Genomic DNA, 16,719 nt, shown 5'->3' with positions numbered 1-16,719 from the left:
ACAGTTCACATTGTCAGGCAGCTTTAAACCCTTTTTTTGATAACAGGACAGTAGCCTGCTACACATTAATACGCTTTGTTCCTTGTCATTGGGCTCTGGTGTTTTTTCCTTATGGAGGCCACCTTCAGTCTTAACTACATCAGAACACTCCAATTGTCTATTGCTGATTCAAGATTTGGTTTATTTATTTAATAAAATGAACTGTGCTACTGCAGCATTTTACTCCAGTATTTTGCTGTAAACACTATACTTTAAAGTGGTAATTTTTATTATACAACAGTAAACTATAGTGGCCATACTTAGTACTGTAGTCTACTATAACATCCTTGAATAATGCATACTTCAGTGGTTATAGAAATTTTCAGAATTTACTATAGCATACTTTCACGGAGGTGTAATTGCCAGTAGTATTTACTACAGTGCCTGTATGTTATACAGTATTAAAAAAAAGCATTTACAGCAAATGTGCTCATTAACAATAGAATCCTGTATTAAAATATGCGTTTTAAAAAAGTTGCAATAATTTAAAGTTGTGTGAAGTTTAGATTTTATTTTTCATAGAACATAATCCTGAATAAGGGACACTGCAATCACCACAGAGAGCATAGGGAAACTAGTACCTCTTCTGCAGACCTTCATAGCTGATAGCTTCTTTTTTTTGTACTAATTGTTACTCACATGGGACTGTAAGGATGTAACATTTTATTTACAAATTCGTCCCTCGCTGAAGCTGATGTTTGTGAAAGTTTAACTAACTGACAAGGGGCAGGGAAAAGCTAATAAAGGGAATGAAAATTGATTATACCATACTACACCTCTTTTTAATAGCCAAAGACAAACCTGTTAACATCTTTTCTTTGAAATCTGGTGAGGACACATGGTGAGGACTGTTAAGATGGAGCAGGACTGTCAAGTCGGAAAACCCATGCCTGCAGCTGATCCCAATCTGACAAGCCCAGACAATCATCATGACCTCACTGCCAGTGCAAGAGAGGAAGTGGAAAGCACCAAGGAGAACGAGGGAGATTCCACACACATGGACCAGAGCAATGCCCAAGAGAAGCCAGTCATGAAAACTAAGATGGAACCCTCCTCCACAAAACTGTGTGGGTACCTGAACAAACTGGGGGGGCCCTTGATGGCCTGGAAAGCCCGCTGGTTTGTTTTCGAAGAGAAGAAGTGCCAGCTGTACTACTACAGAACGTCACAGGATGTCAATCCCTTGGGAAGCATTGACCTGGCTAACGCTACCTTTGTCTATCCAGCTCAAGCTCAGGAAGGGACCTTTCAAATTCAAATCCCAGGACGGGTTGTTGTGCTGAAGGTATGTCTTTTTAAAATTAAAGCAATAGGAAATCCCCTAATCTGTGAAGGTACGTGAAGCAGTAACAAGCCAGCCAATAAAACGTAATCATATACATCTTGCACTTCCATTCGTTGAGTAGAACACACAAGTGCAGTTCTGAGTTGAAACAAACACAAGTTACAGCAAACATGTATTTTCATTAACAAAAAACAAACCACTGTTTGTGCCTATACTGATGTCTTAATTAAGTTATTTTGTTAGATACAACCGCTTTGGTTGAGGATACACTAATCAGTTTGGACATCCACTTACTGTCATTTTTTTTCAAATAACCTTAAAAAACGATGTATCATTTTAAGAAAGTGCCCTTGTGCAATACCAAGGGTTCCCTTATAAATTTAACCACAGTAAATTTAATGCAGGAATTTAGCATTTTTCCCATGGTTCTACAATGCATTTACTGTAGTTTACCATGGTATATTAATGTTCTTTACCATACCTCTGTGTTTCAGGGATGGAAATAAGACTTCCATTGCATAGCAGTTTGATCCATTCCTGGTTTTACTTTGAGTTTAATGACACATTGGAACTTGTTACTTATACACTGTGGCTAATCAGGCTAATTTTAAAACCTGCAATGGAGGGAACTGCAATGCAATAGGGGTTTGAATGTCTGTCATTTGGTGCAGGGTGTAAAATTAGCTTTTGAGCACTGGGAACCTGAAAGTTATATATATATATATATATATATATATATATATATATATATATATATATATATATATATATATATATATATATATATATATATATATATATATATATATATATATATATATATATATATATATATATATATATATACAGACGTGCTCAAATTTGTTGGTACCCTTACAGCTCTTTGAAATAATGCTTCATTCCTCCTGAAAAGTGATGAAATTAAAAGCTATTTTATCATGTATACTTGCATGCCTTTGGTATGTCATAGAATAAAGCAAAGAAGTTGTGAAAAGAGATGAATTATTGCTTATTCTACAAAGATATTCTAAAATGGCCTGGACACATTTGTTGGTACCCCTTAGAAAAGATAATAAATAATTGGATTATAGTGATATTTCAAACTAATTAGTTTCTTTAATTAGTATCACACATGTCTCCAATCTTGTAATCAGTCATTCAGCCTATTTAAATGGAGAAAAGTAGTCACTGTGCTGTTTGGTATCGTTGTGTGCACCACACTGAACATGGACCAGAGAAAGCAAAGGAGAGAGTTGCCTGAGGAGATTCAGAAAGAAAATAATAGACAAGCATGGTAAAGGTAAAGGCTACAAGACCATCTCCAAGCAGCTTGATGTTCCTGTGACAACAGTTGCAAATATTATTAAGAAGTTTAAGGTCCATGGAACTGTTGCCAACCTCCCTGGGCGTGGCCGCAAGAGGAAAATCGACCCCAGATTGAACAGAAGGATAGTGCGAATGGTAGAAAAAGAACCAAGGATAACTGCCAAAGAGATACAAGCTGAACTCCAAGGTGAAGGTACGTCAGTTTGTGATCGCACCATCCGTCGCTTTTTGAGTGAAAGTGGGCTCCATGGAAGAACACCCAGGAGGACTCCACTTTTGAAAGAAAAACATAAAAAAGCCAGACTGGAATTTGCTAAAATGCATATTGACAAGCCACAATCCTTCTGGGAGAATGTCCTTTGGACAGATGAGTTAAAACTGGAGCTTTTTGGCAAGTCACATCAGCTCGATGTTCACAGACGAAAAAATGAAGCTTTCAAAGAAAAGAACACTGTACCTACAGTGAAACATGGAGGAGGCTCAGTTATGTTTTGGGGCTGCTTTGCTGCGCCTGGCACAGGGTGCCTTGAATCTGTGCAGGGCACAATGAAATCTCAAGACTATCAAGTCATTCTGGAGCGAAATGTACTGCCCAGTGTCAGAAAGCTCTGTCTCAGTCGCAGATCATGGGTCCTCCAACAGGATAATGACCCAAAACACACAACTAAAAGCACCCAAGAATGGATAAGAACAAAACATTGGACTATTCTGAAGTGGCCTTCTATGAGTCCTGATCTGAATCCTATCGAACATCAATGGAAAGTGCTGAAACTTGCAGTCTGGAGAAGGCACCCATCAAACCTGAGACAGCTGGAGCAGTTTGCTCAGGAAGAGTGGGCCAAACTACCTGTTAACATGTGCAGAAGTCTCATTGAGAGCTACAGAAAACATTTGATTGCAGTGATTGCCTCTAAAGGTTGTGCAACAAAATATTAGGTTAGCGGTCCCATCATTTTTGTCCATGCCATTTTCATTTGTTTTATTATTTACAATATTATGTTGAATAAAAAATCAAAAGCAAAGTCTGATTTCTATTAAATGTGGAATAAACAATAGTTGATGCCAATTACTTTTGTCAGTTTCAAGTTATTTCAGAGAAAATTGTGCATTCTTCGTTTTTTGTGGAGGGGTACCAGCAAATTTGAGCACGTCTGTATATAAATGTAATTTACACACGCATACAATTCCATTAAATTAGCCATTGTATGGTCTCATGTTATGCTTTACCTAAAATAAATACATTCATCCTAAACTGGTATAGAAATGTATTCCCTGTATCTACTGGCATACATTTCATCAAATGGGCAGCAGTGTGGAGTAGTGGTTAGGGCTCTTGACTCTTGACCGGATGGTTGTGGGTTCAATCCCCAGTGGGGGACACTGCTGTTGTACCCTTGAGCAAGGTACTTTACCTAGATTGCTCCAGTAAAAACCCAACTGTATAAATGGGTAATTGTATGTAAAAATAATGTGATATCTGTATAATGTGAAATAATGTATAATGTGATATCTTGTAACAATTGTAAGTCGTCCTGGATAAGGGCGTCTGCTAAGAAATAAATAATAATAATAATAATCAAATGCTCTTGTCAAATGCTCTTGGTTGTGAACACAAAATGTATATTAACAATCTAACAGCTTGCAGCTAACATGCTTAACACTGTGCGTAATAATGATCTACGGATAAGCTTGATCAATTATGAAAGAGATTGTTGAATTAATTTGAAGCAGAAGCAATTTTATAATGTATGTTCCGTTCTAATATCCCAATATATAGTCACTTATAAGTTACGTTGCAGTACTCCACACCATTCTTCCCATGGCCTGAACTCAGAATAAACTGTCCAGCTAACAAGTTATAAATTGTTCATTGGCTATGAAAGAAGGGGTTCTTACTAACTTTTCACTTGTAATCTTACATGAGCATCATCCAGCCAGTTGTGCAAGAAAAGGCTCTGATTGTTGTATGATAATGTGGGGGAGGAATGTATCCAAAGAAAAGACAAAAACTTAGTGTATGGTGTATTGAGGGTTTAGTAAGTTGAAGGTAAAAGATTAAACTTCAAAGTATATTGAATTTGGTATTTGACTGCATTGTGACCACTTTAAAATCCACAGCCTTCCTTTATAGTTTGAGTTAAGCGAACAGAGCAAGGCTATCATTTTAATCTTTTTTTTTTCTTATAAAGCTATAAAATAGCAGCTCTGTAAGTGTTTGCTGTAAAAAGGTTGTCAGTATAACAAAGGGAATCCTTTTCAGATGCTGCTTTGATAATACACAATAGCATCCCCCAAGCAGGTTTCCCTACATCTAAAATTTGTGCAATGATAAAAATGGATTACTGTGAAGGAATGGTTTGCAGTGTGCAGGTGTAGTGATGATGCAGTGCTCCAGAACAAACACACACAAGACAGTTCACAATTAACAGCTCTTTATTTTCAGCTGGGTTGCGTGCCAACAACACTTTAAATAATAAGCATGGGCTCTACACATCAATGTGTATTGCGCCATGCAAAAGGAGGGTTACAGTCCCGAAATAATAAAAACACTTTTTAAACACACAATACACAGACACAGACATGTCTCCTGACAGTGGGTGCTCTAGTGCAAGTGAATGGTGAAAGACAAACACAGAGGTAACCGTAGGTCAGTGTAGTCCGGGGTTTGGTGCTGGCGTGCAGCGACAGCTCCCGGTTCATGTTAGCCGTCTAGCCAAACAAACAATGACAGTTAGCTGACAAACAAACAAAACACAAAACACTCACAGTACTTTTAATTCTCATGTGCATACGGTCCTTATAGTTTAACCATCAAAACTAAGGAACAGATCACTGGGGCCACTTCCCCTTAAAACCCTCCGTCATGCCCTCTTTCGGTGGCGCGGCCAATCACGTCTCCTCCAATCCGTGACTGACACATCACCTACCGCATTAAGGCGCTGACTTCAGGTATCGTGGCCCCACCCCCTTCCTGAATGTCCGGCTTCCGACTGACCCTGGGATGAACTGCAAAAACATCCATTCTGGGGCACTCTGTTCTGGTTATACAGCGCCCTCAGAGATTGAGAGGGAGATTGCTGACGAGGATTCATTCATTCTCTGTCACAATTACTAACCATTTTTATTAGTGGGGCTTGCGAAGCAAGAGTCCCCACTTTAAATCTTCAACGTACTTCTTCTTCTTCTTATTCTTTGGCACGCTACTCCTCTTACACCGTTTAAGCTAGAAACGCCGTTCAAACTTTAAAACGTGTAGACCGGTCTGGAATAGTGTGCTTGTATACAACTTTTTGATATCTTTTATACTTTTTAAACTATTAAGCTTTTTATCCTTTTTTTGTCCATCTTCATTCACTTTAATGGGACTTTTTTCAACATTCTAAAGCTCCCCATTGTTTAAAAACTCCCAGACTTCCAACATTCTATTTACTGTAAACGATGTAACTTTTGACACAAATCAGCTACTTTGACCACTTTCCCAACAAGTAAGACAAAAAGTTAGAGCATATGGAATCTTCCTCTGCTTCTCTGCTATTCAAAACAGAAATAACTTTTACCAATCAAGAGATACAGCTGTTTTAGTAACCGCATCAACTAAAATGTTCTCTAACTTTTTATAAACAACTGAAATTTTGACCACTTTCCCAACAAGCTAGACAAAAAGTTAGAGGGTATGACATCTTTCTCTACTTCTCTGCTATTCAAATTTGAAATCAAAACATAAATAACTTTTACCAATCAAGAGGTACACCTGTTTTAGTAACTGCACCAACTAAAATTTTCTCTAACTTTTTATAAACTGCCATTTTGACCACTTTCCCAACAAGTTAGACAACTACTTAGAGCAAATGAAATCTTCCTCTACTTCTCAGCTATTCAAATATGAAATCAAAACAGGAATGGCGTCTACCAATCAAGAGGTACAGCTGTTTTAGTAACCGCATCAACTTCTTTCAGTAGGCTACTTCCCACTGTTGAATTAACTGTCATAGAACTTTGAGAAATATCAAATTCTAGCACATTCTAAGCATGAGACAATTAATAAACAATGTGACTTTTGACACAAATCAGCTACTTTGACCACTTTCCCAATAAAGCAAGCCCCACAACTTGTAAAGATACCATCTAGTTTGTTTTGTTTTTGTTTTACAGGCATTAAACAGCCAAGCCATGCTGTATTGGTTGCAGCAGTTGCAAATAAAACGGTGGCAGCACAATACCAGCCTGGTGAAAATACCTGCAGAGCCCTCCACTACCTCCACACAGCTCTGCCAGCTGCCTTCTGCACCTTGGGAAGGTAAGCTCACTGACAGCCCAGTTTTAATTCTAGCTCAAGTCGACCAAATTGTGTGTGGGGTGGGGTTCTTCAGTTTGTGATCTGATGGAGAAAAGGGTTCCAGGGTAGGTGTTGTGTGCATGCAATACAAAAGAGCTGAACCGGAATAACCCAATTTAAATTATTTATTCTAAACGCTTACAAAGTGTTGCTATACTCTTGTAACCACCACATATTTTTTCATGTTTTGCCCTTTATTGTAATTATATCTAAGATATTTTCATGAGGTGTAATGTGAAGCAAGAAATGCAATGCTTTAATTAGGTGAGGTAACAAAAGTACCAGGACTTTGTTTATTGTGTCTGGTGTCAGATATCTTAATGAATTCAAACAATCAAAAATGATGATCATACAGGAGAATGTTGGTGCTGTGTGGTGGAAAGAACTCAAAATAACAAAAGGGTGATTTCAATTCTGCCCCATACCCATGCTGAGAATGTTCACAGTGAGAAAGTCTCATTTCTGCCGATGACTCACCGGCTCTGTTGTGCTTGAAGCCTTGAAGCAGGCTTAGTTGCTGAGAACACAAACATGGTAACTAGACAGGGATTCACTTTGTGATGTTATCTTCTGCCTTGTTTCCATTTTTATAAAAACAGCGTTGTGTGGAGGTGACTCTGGCTGTTCATCTGTCCATCTGTATGTCACACCTGTCTAATTTTGGTTAAACTAGGTGTACACATTCTGTGGTAATATTTATTGTGCGTCCATTCATGTCTTGTGACTTTTCAGGAAACTGCATTGCCATTTCATAATGCTTATGTCATGGTCATGAATTTACAGTCATGGTGGGGAATGTATGTTAATGAAATACTTGGTTCATACTTGGATTCAGGTTAACCAAATTGGGTTAATATTGCTCCCTCCCAATGCTGTGTTATTTATTTTTTCTCAATTTACTGCTGTGATAATAAAATTGTCAATTTTTATATTTTACAGTCTTTTTGCCTGTCCAAACTACTCAAAATTTACAGAAGTTATTCAAACCTGTTATGTAAACTAGTCAGCCCTATCCAGGCAGCTACCTGTAAGCAAGAGAAGCAACCAGTTGAGCTTTGGATTTTGTTATTTGTTGTGTACTACTTTAGTTTGTGTGTGTGTGTTTGTTTGTATGCATTTAGTTTCGTTTTCTCTGTACTTTGCCTTCAGAAGTCAGTTTGTGTTTCCTCTGCCTTGCCCTTACAGGAACACAGTCCTCAATATCTGTGGAAACAAGCCAGCTCAGGAGCTGAGGCGGAGTGTGTTCAACTTTGACAAGATTCAGCAGTCGGAAGACTGTCCCTGTGAGGATCCTGTGACACAGATCCTGTAAGATATGACACCATCATTACCCAATGGACCTGTGCCATGTGTGACTCACATACCTTCTTACCTTGTTATTGTAGTCTAGTATCTGCATAAATAAAGACATAGGCAGTCAGTATTTTTGGTCAATTATTTGCTTTTTTTGCAGAGATACTTCCTCTGTTATGTTTCTCTTTAGTAATTTGTGGTTTTTCTTTTTTCATTTTATACTGTGCTTCCCTTATTTTTATAATTTTCTTTGTACTCCTACTTGGTTTCACTCCTTGTTTCTTCTTCTTAGTTGACTGTCATAGTAGTTCTGACTGGCTGGCTGTTAGCCTGGTCAGCAACCTCGGGTGTGTTCATGCATTACTAATTAAAACCACAGAGAAGTTAGCAACTGAGCCAGCTCCAGTCTCCCAGAATGAACAGATCAGACTGACTGGGATGTTTCCCTTTCATCTCCAAATCTAGGTCTTCTCTAGATGCAGAAAGCAAATTGGAAAGATATGTAGTGAATTCTAAATACAAGTACAGTGCTGTGAATGTAGGGCACTGTTCACAAAAACACAAATGCCTGGTTTGCAAATTAAATTAATGTTTAATCTTGTTGACCCCAATGTGTTCTTTGGGGTGGGTCAAGTTGTAGCTGTTTCTGTATCAGTGCTTGATCTGTCCTAGTGCCTGCGTCATGGCTCCATATAGTGATATCCCCTGAGTGCACTGTGCAATGAAACAGCTACTGGCTGGTATGATTGCAGCAAATTAGATGTTTTATCTATCTGGTCTGATTAGCAATGGTTTTAAATTATTTTAGATATATTTAGGATCAGACCATTTTTGTGACATGAAAAACTATTGTACTAAGGTAGAGTTGTTTCAGGATTTCTGGGAGCACTTGAATTAATAGGTATCACATTTGATACCAGGGTGACTCTGGTTTAAAGAAGAACCAAATAGCAAAAATTGTAAAAATAAATAAATAAATATAATTTCAGTTGCAGGTTATGCTAAAACTGCTAAAATTGCCAAAAACATAAACGCTTTGATTTCCGAATCGTAATCGAAAAAAAACATGTATTGTACACAACAGTTTAACTTTCAAAGAAATGACCCTTCACAGCCACAGTGTCCATAAGCACTCGGGTGACACACATATTGCACTGTAGGAAATAGCAGTCTTGTAATTAATATAAGCAGCACAAGGGAACAAGTGAACACTGCAGCGAAGAGGATTTTTAAATAAAATTAATTTAAGGAGCAGAAGCAAGATTATAATTGGAATGGCTCCATCAGAACTGTAAAATTAGTTATTTGGAAATGTACTAGGTTCATTTTTAAGTTCAACCCAGTTAAAAAGTAACAGGGTGTAGAAACCCTCTGCCTTTGGACTGCCCTGTCTTGGAAATGAGTGGGAGGTTGTGGGAGGGTTACTGCTTTCACCAGCTGCTGTGTTTTGTTTTAATCCTAACCCTAAACCTCACTTTTGTGTTGCAGTGTGCCTACCTGGAGGCCAAAAACTGCCAGATTGAGAGCAAGTACCTGGTCGTGCTGCGCAGGCTGCAGGAGAGCAAAGGGCTGGACAGCAGTCAGCAGGAGATGGTGAAAAGGCTCATTGAGGACTCACTGCAGGGAGACAAGAAGGATGTCTTTAAACTCAACCCTGTCAGGTAAGACAGTACTGACATTTCCATACCGGGGTTTCACAGCGAAAACTTTTTTCCCCCCGGTTACTTTCTTGTTTTTTTGTTACTAAGTATATTCAGATATTTAAAATGCAATTCTATTGCTAAACTGATGATGTGATTGCAAGCTCCACAGTTCCATTTTCATATAATACCCTCATATTCCGAACTGAAATACCAAAACAAGCAAAGGATCAAAATGTTAATGTTGGTTTGTTGCAATTGTCATCTAATAGGTGCGCAAATGAAAAGTCAAAAAAGAGCTGGAACTTACAGTAGTTTCTGGGCTTTGCTGTCTATGAATTTCTATGTCATGTGCCCTGCTCTTTTAATGTGATAATTTAATAATTGAAAAAAATATATATTTTGTTTATGTCACTTCTTTAAAACAAAACAAAACAAAAACTCTTTTTGTTTTGTTGCATGGTCTGTTTAGAACAGAAGTGCAAATTATATGCATTTCCTATTTTTCATGATTATTTTCTCAGTTTGTTTTTGTCAATATTATAGAAATTCCTTTCGTAGAGTTTACTGTAGTCTTAACAGCTGCACAGGAACTCAGATTGAATAGTATTGATTGTAAATTGAACAGAAAATGTTTGTTCTGCTGTTCGAGCGATTGATGCAAGCAGCTGAAATGAGCTTGCTGTTAACTGTATAGTAATCCACATCACAATACCACTGCACACCTCAGCAGGCAAAAAGAAAGGTCAAAGATTGGATTGACATTGAACTGCTCCCTAACCAACCACATAAAGAGCAATGTGCGTCAATAAACACTGCAATTTCAGGACCATATATAAGGGTTGATGTTAGGCAGTGAAGGTGTATATATGCCCAAAAAGAAGTCAGAGGCTGCAGCAAGTCTACAGTTTATTTAGAAAACTCCAGGATCCTTTGTTCATACATAAGGCCCTGTGAAAATAGTGTGTGTTTTTTTTTTTTTTTTTTAAATTCAAGGCAGTATCACAGGTAAAGTGTCTTATTTTGCAGATTGTGCACAGAACTATTTTATAAATTATGTGTACAGATTATTATTATTTTTTTATACAGCAAATAGATTGATAAATGCACTGACATCTTCAAAATCAACGTCAAAGTTATTCAAGCACTTTACAATAGCTTGTGAAACGGTGTTGTCATTAACAGCCTGTAGGTAAAGTGTATCTGCAAGGACAGCTTTCAGTTCTATGTCAGATGCATGTTCACCATTTAGGCCCTGCAAAACAAATACAATGTGAAACACATATTGCTATTGGGCATCAGTCGACTGGTCAGTGACCATTGACAAGCAACCAGACTGTTTTACTAATTCCATAATCTCCTGCTTGTGATAGTCGGCAACTTTAGGTAAGTATTCACGTCTCAGCTGGGCTGATGAAGGAATCACTCCACCATTTGCTACAGTCAGTATGAAGAAATTACGTAACTTTTGGTTGTCCAGTTTTTCAAGAGGGATATTTGCGCAAACAAACATCCCTGTCAGGTCAAAATTTAATGTGTTTCGTGCTTCACGGTTTTCAGTGGACTTTTGGAACATGGAAGTTCACGTTTTTGGTTTCTTGGATTTCCGCCTTTCTCTTTCAGTGAATACTTGAATCTAAATGCCTGTCAAGAGATGATTTGCAGTAACATTGCAGGACATACAGAATAGCTTACCTCCATCGTATGAAATACAAATAATAATTATAAGAATATTGAAAAAATCACGGTATTGGGCTAAGTTCGCAATTTCTGCGCAGTTCGTGAAATCTCGATTTACACAGGAGCCATGCACCTACTATACAATGTTGTATGATAATTTAGGGAATATGTGAATACTGCATGTTACCAACATCCTTGTTTAACTTTCTGTTCCTTCCCAGTGAGTACGACGACTATGGATTCAAGACCATTCCTGATTATGAAGTAGAGGACGTGAAGCTCCTGGCCAAAATCCAGGCCCTGGAGATCCGTTCCAACAACCTGCGCAACAATGAGATGGTGGACAAGCCTTTGCGGACCAGGTGGGCTAACTACCTGGCCAGCCGTCCCTTGGACCAGCTGGCTCCCTCCCCGGAGCTGAAGGGCCTGATCCGGTGTGGGATCCCTGTGGAGTACCGGGAGCAGGTGTGGCGCTGGATCGTGAGGACACGGACGCAGGTCTATAGGAAGCGGAATCCCAATCGCTACCAGGAGCTGAGGAAGCACTGCGAGGTGTCGGAGCACCCGGCCTCGCGGCAGATCAGGCTGGACCTGCACCGCACCCTCACCAGCAATAAGCACTTCTCCTCGCCCACCTCCGACGCAGTCCAAAAGCTGCAGCGCATTCTGCTAGCCTTCTCCTGGCAAAACCCCACCATCGGCTACTGCCAGGGCCTCAACCGGTACTGTACCTTTTGTATTGAAAGTTCTTAATGCCATTCGCTCATTTTAAGTAGTAAAAGGTGTTGCCAAAAAAGACAAAACACTTTCTTGTACTTCTTGGACGTGGACTAGCATAACTTATCCTTTTCTAAAACAGAGAATAATGCCTATTACCGGTAAGCAGTGCCACAGGTAATGGCAGCATTACCGGTGTTTAACATTTTAGAGCACTTCGTTGGAGGTAGCTATGCCAGGACACTATACTAGAGCAATGTGTTGTTGTATTATAAATAGCAATAAGAATACACATGCAAACAGTGTTTATTTATTGATTTGAGAAATTATGACACCTAGTGGTTGTTAACTGTGTTGTGTATTCTTAGCTACTCATCCCTCCCCTGTACAATATATCTTTTTCTGGAATCACAAATATACTGGCCCAGATATGTTCTTTAATATTCTACATAACTGTAAAGACAACTGTGGTGGAAAGCACAAGTGGCCATATTCAGGCAGATTAAAAATAATTCCGGCGTCTCCTCAAGACTCACCTCTTCAGACAGCACCTGTAGAAACTCCTCTTTTCCATCTGGACACTTATCACTCTTCCTTAAATGCACTTTACTTGCTCTTATCTGCTCCCTATTTTACTGCATTTAACCCTGTACTTTAGAGTACTGTAATCTGTCGAGTGTCATTTAATCTGTAGTATTTTGTATTTAATTATATCCTGATGTAACTATCACTGACACTGTTATCTGTTCCGTTATTGAATCGTAATCGTATTAATACTTATACTGATTCTTAAAATGTATTTTTGTCTACGACTGTAAGTCACCCTGGATAAGGGTGTCTGCTAAGAAATAAAATAATAATAAATACAAATAAGTGTATAATTTACATAATTTCTTGCTAGTTTCATACATCAAATTCCTCTGAAAATTTATTTCAAAATAGGGCCTAAAATGTGTAAAAATGTGGCTTGGCACACCTATGTGTCCCCCTTTTCTTCTGAATATTAGTAGCACACTTCCAGTGGAGTCATGTGGTGTGTGTGTTTCCTCTTGCAGGTTGGCAGCTATTGCACTTTTAGTTCTGAAGGATGAAGAGGATGCCTTCTGGTGTCTGGTGGCTGTTGTTGAAATCATAATGCCACAAGACTACTACAGCAAAACCCTCACTGCCTCTCAGGTACAGTATGTACAACAACTGATTTCAAATCAGTGAACCCTCTTCTTCCCTCCAGGGACACAAGGACGCAACAAGCCCTTGCCACCTCTCGATCTTAGGCAACTTTCTCTGCCTCATTTTCTTTTCCCTTGCGGTATCCATTGTAGAGCTACCTTCTGGATATGGGTTTGTTCCATCCTGAGTACGTGGCCTATACACCTCAGTCTTCTTCTTTTTGTATCTGTGATGATTTGGTCTTCTCGTGGAGATCTTTATTTGAGATTTTGTTTGACCAGTTTTTGCCTATTTTCCAAAGGCACCTGTTATGGAAATTGGCTAATTTGTCCATGTCTCTCCGTTATTACTAAGAAAATGTTAAAATATTTGTGACATTGCTCGTCAGCCTATAGCTGAGTTTTAATGCTATCCCCTTTGCTTCACCAGTAAGTACTGTGGAGGTGCTAATTCAGGCAGTCATAGTCCCTATTTGTTCTAACAGCTGAGCAACTCCTGCTGCTCTAAGCAGAGCTCTTTGTTCCTTGCAGGCTGATCAGAGGGTGTTCCGTGACTTTCTTACTGAGAAGATGCCTCGCCTGACGGCCCACTTCAAGGAGCACAGCATCGATCATTCCCTCATCACCTTCAACTGGTTCCTGGTGGTCTTCGTGGAAAGTCTGGTCAGCGACATCCTGCTCAGAGTGTGGGACGCTTTCCTCTATGAGGGCACAAAGGTACAGCGCCGGCTGTGTTAGTAATTGATCCTTTAATACCCCCCCCCACCACCACCCACACCACCCACACCACCCACACCACCCACACTTACCCAACTGTGTTGAAACATGCTTAATACATTTTTCAGCACAAATTGTTGAGAAAAATTGTCTTAACTTGCAAACATGTGCACAGTATGTCACACTTACATTGTAACAGCTTATCCAATTATTTTAAATTATAGTAATGACATTTTAGAGAGTTATAGAGAGTAAAAATGAAAAACATGGAAATAAGTAAAATATATTTAATTATAAAAGGGCTCAGTCCAGTGACGACTTGATGAGCGAAAGTATCCTTCTTTTTTAACCTGAACAGTATTTCCTTCTTTCTGTTTCCAGGTGATATTTCGCTATGCACTGGCCCTCTTTAAGTACAATGAAGAGGACATTCTAAAAATTCACGACAATCTGGAAATCTACCAATACCTCCGTTTTTTCACCAAAACTATCTCTGATGGCAGAATGAGGATGATGATAATGTACAGCAGACGCATCAGACCAGTTGCTGTCAATCACAGACTGTATAAACAGTTCACACTCATCTCACTCACTCCAGTGGCCATGCTTTTAACCACTAGTAAAGTTAGTGATTTCAGTAAACTGTCTTGTACCATTTTGATGATGGTAAATGTGAACAGTGATTTTGCAGTTTACTGAGCTTTACCATGCATCCACTATGAAACCGTAAGTCCTTCTTTACCATTCACTTCCTACAGGTAATGGAGCCCCCACCTCACAGACCCACATAATGTCCTCTTTGCAGCTTAGAAAACAGATGTACTGTATGTATAGCTGTTTAATGAACAGTTTGCAAGCAGATTATTAAAGTGTTGAACAATTTAACTGGTAGGTCAATTGGCTGGTTTCACAGGCCCTGATTAGCACTAATCCTGGACTACCTATTGTTATCTTAGGTAAGGTAGTCCAAAATTAGTGCTAATTGTAGTTTGTGAAACCAGCTGTTTAAGATACTATTAAAAACAGAATTTTCTTGCCATTAGGTCTTAGTAGTAAAAATAAGTTATCCTAAGGATGAATAATTCCAAGGTTCTGTTGCCTTTTATTTACTGAAAACATTTATTTTCTGTTATACTGTAGCACGGAACTGGATCAATCAGTCTGCTTTCTCTTGATTTTCAGTGAAATAACTGGGATTATATGATAATAATTTGGCAGAGCTTTCTCACAATGACTGTAAAGCAGCAGAAATATGTTTCCATTTAGTTCTCAAAGCCTTTTCATTGGAATTATTGATTCGATCACCATGTTTCTCCTCTGCCCAGCCACTAAACCTGAAATACAAACACATTCATTTAGATGCAGCCATTCATGCTTCAGTATTAGGAGTTTGTGAAAGAACAACAAGTGGAGCGCAAAGACAAGGATCTGGACACTGTTGTCAGCGAAGACGAAGAAGTAATACAGACTGCAGTTAGCTTGCATCACACGTCCTGACGTTATTGAAAAATTACACATCACTGATACTATTTAAACTAATTTGTTTGCCTTATTATTCCCTGCTGTGGAATATAGTGGGGCATACATATTGTGTATGTCACACATACATCTAACTGTTATCCTTTGTCTGTTGTTGAGTATATAGGTATGTCAGACTTACATTTTTACATGTACAGTTCGGCTCTTATTTTGTAATGGCGTGTGATGTACCGACATACTTGTTTTAGAGTCAACAAATTAAGATTACCAAACCTGTCAAAATGCAGAATATTAATGGAAATAGGTGTGTTGGTAATACACACACACTACATCTCTGAATGCTTGACTTCAAATCCAGTTTAAGTCACACATGAAAGGAGTATGGTGGTCCTAAGCCCTCGGCTTCCACATCACAAAACCAACACACAGTGCAGCACAATTGGCACAAAGGATAAACCTGTTTCTTATCTCATAAAACAGCCTTTTACTATAATTATCATCTGTCAGTCTCTGAATTTCTTCAATCAGCAGTTCCATTCCACTCAGATCAGTTCAGTAAATTAATTATTTTGTAGTTTCCCAAGAAAACAAAAACTCATTGGAGATCTTGAAAATGAATGTCTTGAAATGGGATTAATTTAGGCCAGGCTAATCTGAACAAGTACAGAGATTCCAGTTACTTTTCAGACCGGCAACCAGGTTCCAGATTTTCTAAACGAGACTATCTCTGAAATAAACTTATTTTTTATGCATTGGTTGTTTGTTTATATTCCTGTAAATTGCTTAGTTCAGTTATTGCTAAGTTAAGAGGAAGACGTTGCTTTGTTTAATTATGTTAAATTGTATGGCAATCCTTCATGATTTGCATGAATTCACTTAGGTTTAGAGGTACAGTTTTAATTCATGTACCTCTGATAAACCTAAACTAAGTGACGAAAGCAAAAACACAAACGTTTTTTACTTGAGCTTGAAAAGGAAAAAATAGAATGAATACAGTGCTATATATACTGTGTGTGTGTATATATATATATATATATA

General features: G+C 38.5%; 2 protein-coding genes across 2 annotated transcripts; both read left to right on the top strand.

The window, feature by feature from the left end:
* Positions 1–856: 856 nt before the first annotated feature.
* On the top strand, positions 857–1,474 carry LOC131697443 (TBC1 domain family member 2A-like). Its single transcript, XM_058986271.1, has one exon. The coding sequence runs from the start codon at positions 878–880 to the stop codon at positions 1,379–1,381; it is 504 nt and encodes a 167-aa protein (XP_058842254.1). The 5' UTR covers positions 857–877; the 3' UTR covers positions 1,382–1,474.
* An 8,291-nt stretch (positions 1,475–9,765) lies between these two features.
* LOC117419540 (TBC1 domain family member 2A-like) lies at positions 9,766–16,433 on the top strand. Its single transcript, XM_034926480.2, has 5 exons — positions 9,766–9,940; positions 11,821–12,321; positions 13,372–13,492; positions 14,017–14,202; positions 14,584–16,433. The coding sequence occupies exons 1-5, from the start codon at positions 9,870–9,872 to the stop codon at positions 14,899–14,901; spliced, it is 1,197 nt and encodes a 398-aa protein (XP_034782371.2). The 5' UTR covers positions 9,766–9,869; the 3' UTR covers positions 14,902–16,433.
* The last annotated feature ends 286 nt before the right edge of the window (positions 16,434–16,719 follow it).

The sequence above is a fragment of the Acipenser ruthenus genome, chromosome 14, assembly GCF_902713425.1.
Source record: "Acipenser ruthenus chromosome 14, fAciRut3.2 maternal haplotype, whole genome shotgun sequence".
Classification (NCBI taxonomy): Eukaryota; Metazoa; Chordata; class Actinopteri; order Acipenseriformes; family Acipenseridae; genus Acipenser; species Acipenser ruthenus.
This window is presented reverse-complemented; position numbering and strand designations above follow the sequence as displayed.

What these genes read in the sequence shown, in the direction of transcription:
- LOC117419540 (XM_034926480.2), top strand. Translation starts at nt 9,870, where the DNA reads ATGGTGAAAAGGCTCATTGAGGACTCACTGCAGGGAGACAAGAAGGAT. An exon ending in TACTGCCAGGGCCTCAACCG is followed by an intron (nt 12,322 to 13,371) that starts GTACTGTACCTT and finishes TTCCTCTTGCAG; the next exon opens with GTTGGCAGCTATTGCACTTT. An exon ending in TCCTCTATGAGGGCACAAAG is followed by an intron (nt 14,203 to 14,583) that starts GTACAGCGCCGG and finishes TTCTGTTTCCAG; the next exon opens with GTGATATTTCGCTATGCACT.
- LOC131697443 (XM_058986271.1), top strand. Translation starts at nt 878, where the DNA reads ATGGTGAGGACTGTTAAGATGGAGCAGGACTGTCAAGTCGGAAAACCC.